General features: G+C 34.5%; 1 protein-coding gene across 1 annotated transcript in view; it reads left to right on the top strand.

Annotated features, from left to right (window-relative positions):
* The window catches only part of SEMA3D (semaphorin 3D), a 200,917-nt gene extending 192,017 nt beyond the window's left edge, over nucleotides 1-8,900 (top strand). The window contains exon 18 of the mRNA XM_059712177.1: nucleotides 5,596-8,900. Within this exon, the coding sequence (XP_059568160.1) occupies nucleotides 5,596-6,015 (420 nt within the window). The 3' untranslated portion in view covers nucleotides 6,016-8,900. The remainder of the gene's footprint in view (nucleotides 1-5,595) is intronic.
* The last annotated feature ends 4,566 nt before the right edge of the window (nucleotides 8,901-13,466 follow it).

The raw sequence follows: 13,466 nt of genomic DNA, 5'->3' as shown, positions 1-13,466 counted from the left end.
AAAACATTTACTTTTTATCCAAGAAATATTGGAAGTCCTGGCTGGTTTGGGTCAGTGGATAGGGTGTAAGTCTGCAGACTGAAAGTCCCAGGTTTGATTCCAGTCAAGGGCACTTACCTCCATTGCAGACTCAATTGGGACACATGCAGGAGGCAACCAATTGATGTGTCTCTCTCACATTGATGTTTATCTCTCTCTGTCTCTCCCAACTCCCTTCCACTCTCTCTAAAAATCAATGGAAAAATATTCTCAGGTGAGGATTAACAACATATATTAGTATATATGAAAAATGTTATCTGAATTTTTTAACATACTGATTTCCTATTAGATACATGGCAATATTTTATTTTTAAATGTCCCAAATCACTATTTTCAATTTTATAGTTAATAAAGTTTAATCATTTCTTTTCAGTGATAGACTTACATTTGACTCTGCATGTTTGCATTCACATCTTTCATCCTCCTGAAAATGTTATGTGTTCCTTTATTTACTTTTTAGCAGTATATCATACAGTCATGGTGGTACCATGCTCCATGAATTTCAATGGAGCAGAAATAGTATATTTATTGAATTTTACTTAAAAGTATCTGAGCTGTAATATTTCAAATGGTATATTCATTTATCTTTGTAAATAGCTAGTCACACTTGGTCCAGGTTCTGCCATACCGCTTCCTGAGCTGAGGAAAGGGGCCAGATCCACACTAGGTTTGAAACATTTTCCCCAGCAGGATACCTTCTGCTCCTTACCAGGGAGGTCACAGTTTGGAATCTTTCCTCCCCTCAAAATCAGCCTGAGGGAGGGACGAGGATCTCCTGTGGCACAGAGGCTGTCACCAGGTTTTTCTCTGCCAAGGGGAGGACATTTCCTCACTGAGCTGTTTCACAGTTGGGTGCTGCTGGGAAGGTCATGAGTCAGTTATCTGCTGACTTCCTTGTAGAGCTGTGCTGGAAATGGATGATGTTTGTGCCATAACGAGCAACTTCATCGGAGGTCCCCAAGCTTCTGTGAACTTTGGGGATCTTGAGGAATAGAAGAGACAATGCTAGTTACAATAGTGTTTTTTTCTGTGGATTTTAAAAACATTTTATAAAGCATCTTCAAATATTTGTGTTTTTCCCTTTGTAGGTCTTTGTTTTATTTTGTGTGTTTTTTAAATTATAAAAGTAATAGCAATGGTTTTGAAAATATAGGGATATATAAAGAACTATGAGGCCTCTAAGCATAGATAAGCACAAATACTGTATTTTGATGTCTATTCTGGCATTTTCCCCACTAACCATTACTTTGGGAGCAGTTTCCCTTGTCATTCAATTTTAATACCACATTTTTTTCTGTCCCTACTCCCACTGTCCTGATGCCACAGTCATCATGAATGTTCCATGTTTTATTTAAATAGCTCATGTTTTCTCTCAAAAAAGAGTAAGCAACTTTCCTATATATAAATCTTTCTCTACTTTTCTATTTTCTTCAGACAAATACTTTAGAGAAAAATCAGTAAGATAAAGGATTTTATTGTCTTTGTGGCTTGGGATAAACAAGTGTATATTGCCAATTTTCCATTGAAATCACCATAAGGGTGCCTTTTCTGAACTCCTGAGGTGATATTTTACATTATAATTTAAGGAAATCATTACCAGTTTGATATGAAAAAATATTATATTGTTTTAATGTCTATTTCTTTGAATATTACTGGATATTAATTACCTTCTCACATTTCTTGGCTATTAGCTTCAGTTGTATCTGGTAAATTGCCCTAACATTTGCTTGGTTTACATCAATGTATTTATTAAAAAATTATTTTATCCGGCCATTTATATATATTAGATATTAACATTTTAATATTATGCATATTAGAAATAACTTTTTACTATTTTATTGCTGAAAGTTTTTGTTTCTAACATGCAAAAGATTTATACTTTATATTTATAATTTATATAAATCTATTGGTTTATATCTATATATTTTTCACTTATGCTTAAAAATTCCTTGTTTGATGAAATGGAAAATACATATTTTGTAATTATTTTATGATTTTATTTTTAAATTACAATTCACATTTTATATTTACATTTACTCAAAGATATTAAATAAATCTAGAGGTTAGTCAGGTTTTGTCTTTTAAATTATGAGCCAGTTGCCTCAGCACTATTTTTAAATGTCTTTCTTCTGTATGTTGAAAAAAGGAGATATTCCTGAAACCCCAGTCACATTGAGGACGTGTGCAATGCTTTAGCTATGAAAGAAATGACAGGTGAATTATCTGCAAAGGAATTACCATTAGGCTGCTATTATCAGAGAACAAAGTCCCTGACCTTTACCTGCTGCTTAGTACCTAAATGTCCTTTGTCTCTTTCCATGTGACTCTTCTCATTTTAAATGAATTGCCCTTCATTGAAGATCTACATTTAATAATGCTGAATATATTATCACTGTTCACATTAGGCAAATGGATAGTCAACCCCAGTTCAAGCATGGTTTTGATTTGTAAGGCTGAGCAGTTTTTACTTATCACTTTAGAGCGGAGAAAATTCCATGAGTTTAAATTAGTGGCCAGAGATTACATTATCTCTTTGTAGAGGAGCTGAATCTTCTAAATTGACTGTGCTGACAGTTCACTGTCGAGACACAGTCTGCATAAAGCATCCTGTTCCAGCATGGAATGAAAGCATTACAGTGACTGAGAATGCAAAGCAGGCAAATGTTAATTCAACCACTTAATTTCTGGGTCACAGATTTCTATCTCTAGATTGCAAAAGTCCTATGAAAATATGGCATTTAAAATACATTTTGTTAGAGATACCACTTCATATTTTTGAAATTTTAGGAAAAAATCACTTACACAATCTAATAGACATTAGATAAATCCAGGAAGCCTAAGATTTAGTTTATTTATTTATCTTTTAATATATTTTTATGGATTTCAGAGAGGAAGGGAGAAGGAAAGAGAGATAGAAACATCAATGATGAGAGAGAATCATTGATTGGCTGCTTCTTGTCCGCCCCCTACTGGGGATCGAGCCCACAACTCGGGTCTATGAACTTGACTGGAAATGAACCCGGGACCCTTCAGTCGGCAGGCTGATGCTCTCCACTGAGCCAAACCAGCTAAGGCTTATTAAATAAGTTTTATATCTGTAGGTAAAAAGCCAAAGTAAAACTAAGCATTTCATGGAAGCAAGGAAAGGTGAAGAAGGATCACAATGGAGTAATGAAATGCCAGGTGTCTATGAAACTCTGAGTCCTGTGGGGGCGGAAACAGTATGGAAAGGAGGGAAGGGAACTAGACTTCAGAGCACAGCAATGTAAACAGGATGCAAAAATAGAACAGCAAAAGCAATGACAAAGTGTTGCATATTTTGTGTGAAATCAAAGTAGTAATTTCTTCCTGTCAGGAGATTAAAGAGAACAATAAAAAGTAGTGAGTCTCAGCTGTGACAATCTTTAAAACCACATTAAACAGTTTAAACGTTTGCAAGAATACCAACTATGAAAGGAAATCTAGAGATGAACTGGAAAGAAAGTTACCTGCTTTGATTATCATGCTAATAACCACAGGTCATTTTCTATTAAAAGAATTACAGAAATAAAGGTTTCAAAATGTCACTTCTCCAACAACATGTAATGTTGCTAATAATACTTCACACTTTAACCTTCAAAGAGCTTTACCTTTACCCTCCCAGCCCCCGCCAAAAATACACACACACACACACACACAAAAAAAAAACACACAAAAAAAACACACACCACCATATGCTATGTCGCCAACTTAATAAATGGGAGACCAAGCAAGGAAGATAAATGAGTTATCATCAGACACCTAACAGATAGGGACCAGAACCTAGGCTTATGGAGTCAGTGTTTGTGTTCTAAAGAGTATTTAAATTTTAAAAAAAGTATTTCTACAGTAAAATTATTTATATATATATATATATATATATATATATATATATATATATATATATATGTATATATACACATATATATAATCTCCAGTGTGTTAAATTTGAGATTGATGTTTCTGTTTCAGCCTGGCCTTTTAGAACCCTACCAATTCAACTTATTTTAGGGGACAAGACTCCTCTGGTTACTGAAGATATAAGTGAATTCAAGATTAGTTTGTGTTACAATAGCACTAAAAAATGTCCGGTCCTTTTGAATACATTCCTTAGGAAAAATGTTACACACCCAGCTCACCAAATGGGCAAAGTAAAGGAAACAAACACCCAAAACCCCAATGGTGTGGCTTCAGTGTAGAGCGAAGGCAGGGCTGGAGACCATTCAGCCTCATTAACCAGGGATCTGCTCGGTGACCTGCCTGTGGCCTTGTGTGGTACCCCACCAGCTGCACTTCCCTGGCACAGAGGGTGGTTGGCCATATACTTGTTAGTTGGCTGGGCTGGTAGCCAGAGATGTTTCTTTTCCTTTTCTCATATTTCCAGAATTGAAGGATTTTTCCTACATATTTTTCACATAAAGAGGCAGAGCGTAGTCCACCCACTGTGAATAAATTTAATTTAGCCGTCTTTATGCCGCCTTGATTTCCATCATCTGAAAGTCTACAATACAGGGGCAGATGTGTAAACTGGAAGTCTTCCAGACTTCTTTGTTGTTGTTGTGATTCTGCTTAATGCCGGCCACTTCACAATCTCCACATTAAACAGGCCTCTTGTGTCAGTAAACATGCCTTTAGTTTTAGTGAAGATAGGTTCGCTATTCACACCAGATTGTGGGCCAGACAAGCTAAACGGTTTGAATTGCCTTTCAGTAGTATCGCTTCAAAGGGTAAAGAGCATCACATTTCAGGGACTTTCTTTTTGTTCCTTGAGCGTTCTCACACTCGAAATCACATTACCATGTTGTAGTATATGGAGGTATGGCAAATATTTCTACAAATGACATCGTCTGAGGTATCATATATACACACAGTATCAAAATTCAATCCAGAGTAAAGAGGGAAATTCAGCTTTAAATGTTGCTATCCTTCTGAATATGGCTCTGCTTAATGGTTAGCTCTAACATTCAAAAGGCTGTATCCACGCCTTTCCACTGACTTTTAACAAGTCACCAAGTAGTTTCCATATGCTAGTCAGATCATTTATTTGGTGATATCTAGAAAACAGAGTAAATTCCTTTTGAAATCATTGTTCTAGTCTACATTAAAGGTGGTAGCGTGCACTAAAGCTACTCATATTTTTCTATACATGACTGTCTATGTCACATTCTAGCTCTGCAATTCTTAGAACACCAATTGGCATCTGAAATCTCTGTGTAGGTGGTCAGTTGATAGTTTCCAGTTTTACTTCATTCCTTTTTACAGCTTTTCATTCCTCTCCGTAGACTGGGAGGAAAACTAACCCTATCCCAAAGGTTCAGTTAGGTATCGTGAGATGCAAACATGCATTTTGGGGGGCTATTACCTCATTTGAAGTGTTTTCACTCTCTTTGGCTATGGCTGACGATAGTATGCTTGATGACAGAGAGACAGGGAGCATATCTTAGGTTCATCTAAGTAAGACGATGTAGCCTGTTTGCATTTGCTCATAGCCTCTCTGGTTTTCATTTATTACCTACATTTTTTTTTCCCATTCTGCAGCTGAAACCTGATGAAAGGATCATCAAAACAGAATACGGGCTACTGATTCGCAGTTTGCAGAAGAAGGACTCTGGGATGTATTCCTGCAAAGCGCAGGAGCACACGTTTATCCACACCATAGTGAAGCTGACTTTGAACGTCATTGAGAACGAACAGATGGAAAACACCCAGAGGGCAGAGCACGAGGAGGGGCAGGTCAAGGATCTGCTGGCCGAGTCACGGTTGAGATACAAAGACTACATCCAAATCCTTAGCAGCCCGAACTTCAGCCTCGACCAGTACTGCGAACAGATGTGGCACCGGGAGAAGCGGAGGCAGCGCAACAAGGGCGTCCCCAAGTGGAAGCACATGCAGGAAATGAAGAAGAAACGGAATCGAAGACATCACGGAGAGGAGCTCCCGAGAGCGGTGGCCACGTAGTTTCCTATTTAATTTAAAGAAAAGAATCCTTGACCCGCAAAAATACTGTCTCCTGTTTGTACATCCTTGATGCTAACTCCTACGAGTTTTCCGTGGTGTTTTGTTAAGGCACGAGAAAAACAATCCGAGTAAGACAATGTGTGGTGGATATGGCAAAGGCAGGGCAAGTAAGGCATCTGAACCAGTTTTCCAAGAACTAAACGTGCACCTGCAATGCATCAGAGTTATCTTCAAAATAGGGACTTCACATTTGTAAATGTTTTGTGTTCTGAGTTTTTGAATTTATGATGTCATGTAAATAAGTGAGCTAAGCAAACAGCACCTTTGGTAAAGTACTAAGGTGCTTCTTTTCCCTTGCGTGGCCATTAAGCATGGGGGTTACCAGGCTGTTGTGCTTTCTGTGCGTGTGAACAGATCTATCATTCCACTCTAGAACTGGCTACTTTCTGGTAAGAAGTGGAGGGAAGACACACATTCAGACCACGCATATAACAACAGGAACTTTCCCAATGAGCCACTCACTCTTGGTGCATGGTTTAGGAGTTTGGAGAGATGCATTATTTTTATCAGACCACAGGGATTATTTAGTGTACGAAAGCCTTGATTTACTGAAGGTTATAAGTGTTCCTCCAGGATTCCTTATGACTTACCAGGAGAGACCGGTTCATAGAGCGACATTGGTGCTCAGTTATGTGTTTTTAGATTAAATGCTGAGCTTTGCAGGGACAGAATGCTTAATAAATATTTAAGTAAGATATGAGAAAACATTTAAATAAAGTAAGGGGAACATCATGATGTGCACTGCATCCTAATGGGAAGGCATGCAGATGGGATTTGTTAAGAGACAGAAGGAAAGACAGCTATAAATTCTGGCTTTGGGGAAAACTCATAGCCCCATAAAAAGGAAGAACAGTCACAAATAAAGTGGGTGAAATGCAATGTCGTTTTATTCACCAGAGTATAAGTAGCTGCCAATTTATAATACATCTGCTAAAAAATTCTAGATTATATTTAAAAAAAGCCTGCTAGCAAAAGGCTGAGGAAAAGTAAATTTTCTAAAGGATCATGGAAAGAATGAGCACAAATTTATTTACAACCAAGGGGATTTCAGTACTTTTTCTAAAAATTCATCATAATCTATAAATTATTTTCATTTACTGCCTTTAGTCTCTTGAATATTGGATTGTGGGACTTTATTTGAGTGAATAGAAAAGAACAATATATACATACATAGCAAAAGAATTAGGTAGACAATAGTGGTGGGGAGCGGGAAGATATATTGTTAAGTAACAGAACAAATGCAAAACTTTTGACAACGGAAAGGGTTAAATTAACTCTTTGACATCTTTTTTTTGACAAATCTTTTTGCATTTCTGAGATTATATGCTGTTATTCAAGTAGCATTGTTTTAGTAATTTAATAATAAATAAGCCTACCGCCTGTAAAGAAAACAAACTCACAACATAAACATTCTTCGTATTTTGTTAGCACTTTCAAATATTGCCAGTTTGGCTTTACCTCTGAACCTGCATGGTATGTTTTCTGCCCATTTACGCAGGACTCACCTTTCTTTCTTCAACACAAAACCCTTAGCCTTCTTCTGTTTTGCCTTTTCAAGCCCTTTTTAGTGTGAAATGAAAAATTAGTCACTTCCTCAAATGGAAGGCAGCCTTTCAGAAAACTAAATAGCAGACATTGCTAGTTTCTCATGCATTCTATGTGTCTTGAAAGAGAAGCCTGTGGGAACCCGTGTGATTAGAGGGCAACTTATTACCATGTTCAGTATCATGTCTGTGACTGGCTTTATGTTCAAAGCATTCTATCTTACATTCATTTTATTTGCATCTCTTACCTTTCAAAGTAGTCACTCTGATGTATGAGATTAAGTACCCCTTTTGATATGAAACTCAAATATTTATAGATGTTTCTGTATAAGAAAAACTTAAGGATTTAAAACTTCGGTTTGAAAAACAGCAAACCAGAACAAATCACTCTTAAAAATTAATGCATAAGAATAGTTGTAGTAGATCAGAGTGCTAATTAAATACCAGAACAAGAGTGTTTGTAACTATTGATTTGCGAGGCTAAAATGTTCCAGGAATTCATAGTGAGCTCCAAGCAAATAAAGTGGGAGTATGTTTCATTTTTTAAAGATTTCCACGTATTTGTATGTCAGACAGTAATGATCAAATTATGGATGACTTTGAGAAAATTACATGAAGCTCAAATGTTAGGATTGACTTGCGAAAATAAATTTGGTTTTCATCCAAATATGAATGTCTAAGCCATTTTTTAATTACTTCTTTCTTATCATAGTTATTCAGACAAAATTTTGAAAACCTATTTTGATTTACAGCTAATACTCTGGCTACTTTGGATATAAAACTATTAATTTATGATAAACTCTTAAAATACACTTGAAATATTGTTAGTAAAATAAAATGTCATATAATAAAAACATATGGACAAAGACTTATGTGTATTTATAAAGATAGAGGACATCTAAACTACATTTAATTTTTTACCCTTTTGATTGCCTAGAACATTTGAGGAACAGGGTGAATATATTAAATGTAAGACAAGACACATTATATATACTTCTTTACCACTGAAGGTTTTACCAAATTCTTTTTGAAATAATGAAAAATAAAATTATAGTTAATACTTTCAAATACATTTGCTTAGCAATCAGCTCTTCAGGGAGAGAGGTCTTAAAACATCTGTTTATTCTTAGATTCATATTTTTCTCTCCTGTTTTGAATACATATGTCTTTGATTTGCCTATTCTCACCTGCATTTCATTCTGGCTGTTTATGCTGCTATATGGAATCCTGCCTGTCTGCATTCATTTACATTAAGTTTATTAAGAATTTAAAGAGTTGTTTTTTTAAAAAATGGATTGTTGAGTAATTTATGTAGAACCCCCTCCCCAAAGAGCTCTAAACATTATATCCACATTGTTAAATAAACATTTTTGAAAACAAACTAAATTACTTAAGAGAAGAAAAAACAGTCACAGAGACATTTAGAAATATGCAAAAGCCCCCCAGTAGTGGAACTATCATTGACACAAAATATCATCGATCTATTGACTAAATAATAATGCTTACTTAAAATATGCTGCCTGTAAAATCATCTTACTCTTGAATTTTGCCTTTGGTCTATATATAGGTTCTTCATATGCTATTGATTTGTTCCTGCTGGATTGTACAGTCTAAACTAAAAACATTAGTTTACAGTGGGCAGTGTCTTCTTTTCAACATTATCAAAATTAAGTTTTTAAGGACAATTTAATATCTAGATGTCCACTAAATATTAAACTGAACAAAAACATTCATTTAACACTGATACTTTAAATATATATATATATTTTTTTCCACAGATATCATTAATACAAATAAAATTAAAAACTGAAATAGCTTTCATTGAGAATGTTACATTTCTCTAAGACAGTATGTTGGGATTGATTCACCTTATTGGGAATGGATAGTTTAGAAAAAAGGGAGATATTTAATGTTTTTATAGAAAGATATATTTTTCCAACAGATGACCACAATAGTTGAATAAATTAGCTTATATGTGAGGTTAAAAAATATCTAAAATTCCAAGATGTTACACATTGACAGTACACAGTCAGGAACATGTACATGACTTATACCTCTCATTTAAATATTTTGTATAAAATATTTATGGTAAGTTTTAAATAGATGCTTTTTTTGGGGAAAAGGGTAAGAATCTATCAGTTTATTGTATAATTTAATTCTGGTATTGTAAGTGCTTAGCAATCAATTTTGAATTTATAGTTTTGCTATTTTGAGAGAATTATAGTCTTGTAATCTAAAATAATTAAAATTTGTTAAATGTATATTTTGGTTGTATTATAATAAAACACAAACATTAGTATTCTATGGTGAAAAACAGAATGTGGGTTTGTGTGCAAATTTTGTTTTCACACCCCTGAAAACACCCCAAATTTTATCCATAAAATTGCACAAAATCAAATACCAAAGAAATATTTCCTGACAATTATTAGTAGCTATATTCTGCACTGTAAGTTTACAAATAATTTCCCTTATGAAAATAATAAGTAAAAGAATAAGTGGCTCTCCCCAATTAATACAATTATGTAATTAAGCTTTACTGTGGTTTAAGTTTAGTCTTTGGCAGGCTGAGATGAACATTATTACTGCAAGTAACTACTTATTTTGTTTGTTTTAATATATTTTCATTGATTTCAGAGAGGAAGGGAGAGAGAGATAGAAATATCAATGATGAGAGAGAATCATTGATTGGCTGCCTCCTGAACCACAACCTACTCGGGGTGGAGCATGAGACTCAGGCATGTACCCTGACAGGGAATTGAAGCATGACCTCCTGGTTCACAGGTCAACTCTCAACCCCTGAGCCATACCAGCTAGGCTCAACATAATTCTTTGTACTTGAATTATTTCAAAATAAAAAAGTATATTAATGATATAAATCTCAATAAAAATAAAACACACACACACAAATTACTTGGTAGTAAAAGAGAAAGGGAAAAAAAGGAAAAGAGAGAAAAGACTATCAAATAGAAATATTAGATATTCAGCCATCATCATAGATGCAGCCTTTTAGTCCAGTTACTCTTACATTATGGACTTTCGTGGGCACCCTGATTATTTCTAAAACATGACAGCTAGAACCTTGTTTGGCCTCAGGGATCCTAGTTTTCAAAGCAACACCTTATAGTCATGGAAATGCCTAAAGCATTTAGGAGATGTACTTAATAGCCAAAAGGCTCTAAACAGCTGAGTTGGCCTTTCTTGGATTGAACATTGTTCCAGGTTGCTATTTAAAATATAGATTTCTTTCTGGCTCACATATCAAACTTATAAACCAATACAAGCTCTTTAGGAAACCTGAAGTAGGAAGAGAATTATATGTATATCTAATAAAATGCCTTTAAATGATCCCACAAATTATTATTTTCTGTAGGACAGCTTCTCCATCAGTTTAATTCACTCCTCTAATTTACTATGGGTTTTTTGTTTATGTGAGCCAAAACTTGGCCCCCAAATTTTGCTTTTTTGAAAATTCTCAGTTTTATTGGGCCCCATTAGTGAAAGGCTAGTCTATTTAAATATATTTTGAAGGAGTATAAGGGGGCACCTTCAGACAGCATTAAAGTACATAAACTTGGGTAAGAAGAAAATGAACCAATTTACCAGATGGGAAGTTATCATTTGGAATTAGGAAAAAGATTGTTTAATGGCCCATATCCCACTAAGTTTTTACTATATTGAAACAAATTACTCTTGGGTAATTATCTCTAATTATTGAATTGTGTTATAATTGTAGCCTGTTCCTACAGACCATTTTTACTGTTGAAAAACAAATAAAAAATCAGAATCTCCTGTGGTAGTTTGTGTTATAGTTAGTCTTTATGGATATTTGGAAGTAGTGTTAAGTGTCAGTGTCCGCAGGCAAAGTTAAGAATGAGAATTGCCATACCTTATTCATGTGTGGAAACTATACAAAGTGGACAAGGAGGCCAGGGTCTAAATATTAGGATTCTACATCATAAATTTATGATTCAGAATAGATAGAGATTTAATCATGTTGATGAGACATTTTGGTATTTTTAAGCAGGGAAATGATAATGTGATTTTCATCAAATTTGCATATGAGAAAGAAATGTGAAGTGATAAATGACCCCTTGACTTTCATGTTTTACAACTGAGTGATGACAGTTAAAAAAAAAAAGTTTAAAGGGATAAAAGGTTAGAATGGGGAGCTCATTGTTCCAGCATTGAATACTGGGAGTTTGAGATGATTTGAGGACTGTATGGTAGGCAGTCTGGCACATGGGTTTGGTGCTCAAGAGAAATGAAAGCTGGAATCATGCTCTGATCACTGGTACAGATGACAGAAGCAATGCAGTAGGGAATGCATTGCATATAAGCAGACCTGGGTGGTCAACATGGAACCCTAATTAGTGTGTATCCTGGTGTATTTTATCATTCATTTATTTGCACCTCAATGAGATATCTCTAAAGTATGAAACAGCCTAAAAATTATGATTTTTTTCCGTATTTCTTCCACCAGAAGCTGTTTCTTGAGGACTAAGTCTTTTATTATTAATGTCCAGTCTAAACTCTAGCAAATAAAAATGACAGTTAACCCAGTGTTGTAAGACAACAAAAGAGTTTTCCTCAAAACTATTATGATTCATTACTTTTAGAAAAAATCCACCAAATAGAAGCATTTTCTAAAATTCCTACCCCATGTGCTTCTTTTTAAATCAAATTAGTAAATTGATGAAGGTCTATTTTTATTTTGAATGTTCATCTGTTTTAAACAAAGCAGTTACAAACTGGTGTTGTTGGAGTATTTTGTTTGATTCAGGTGGACACAATGCCATAAAATACATGGTTTAAACTGGTAGAAAGGTTCCTATCACTTGTAATGGGTGATTTGTTTAAACACAAGGACTTTGTAAAGGTCGTTTAAGAAAACTTTAAGGATTTAAATTCATAGCACAGTCAGGGCTAGAGATTTCTCTGACAGATATGCTTTGGTTAATAATGTGGTTTTTAAAAATATATATTTTATTGATTTTTTACAGAGAGGAAGGGAGAGGGATAGATAATTAGAAGCATCAATGAGAGAGAAACATGGATCCGCTGCCTCTTGCACACCCGCTACTGGGATGTGCCCTCAATCAAGGTACATGCCCTTGACCAAAATCAAACCTGGAACCCTTCAGTCCCCAGGCCAGTGCTCTATTCAGAGCCAAACCGGTTAGGGCAATGTTTTAATTTTAAAAAAAATTTTTCTTACAATATTCCCCTATTCAATTTAAAGTGTACATACATAAGTCTTAAAAGGAATCTTCTTGGAAATACAGTATACCTATACCTTTAAAGTCCAGTGCTAAATAAGAACAAAACAAGTTATAACAGTTTCTTGATACATTTTTCACCCTGTTTATTGTTTCAAAAATATAGTTTAATTAAGCGTTGTTTACATCTACACATTTTATTTATTTTATTTTATTTTTTATATCTATACATTTTAACAATTAAATACCAAAGTAAAGTTAATTTCTGTCACCGAGTTAGAACAATTAACATGCATTATTTAAGATGCATTATATATTTTAAAAAGTGAAATACTTACACATGAGAATTTTTAATTTAATTTGAACCAAGGATAATGTGTGTAATTTGATAAGCAGAAATCAGCTCTTCAAGGTTTTGCTCCAGAAAAACGAACATTCCTAACCATTAGCAAAGGTTGGAACTATTTGTTCTCTTTGCCAGTATGTAAAACCAAAAGCAAGAAGCTACAACCCTCTTTCAGACACTTAATAGTCAATAAAGCTATTCATAATGCATTTATATAGCAGCATTTTACATATCAAGTGCATAAATAATCTAATTAACACAAATATAAAAGTAATTATTTTCAAG

The sequence above is a fragment of the Myotis daubentonii genome, chromosome 10 (genome assembly GCF_963259705.1).
Source record: "Myotis daubentonii chromosome 10, mMyoDau2.1, whole genome shotgun sequence".
NCBI lineage: Eukaryota > Metazoa > Chordata > Mammalia > Chiroptera > Vespertilionidae > Myotis > Myotis daubentonii.
The sequence above is the reverse complement of the archived record's forward strand: the minus strand, read 5'-3'. Positions and strand labels throughout refer to the sequence as shown.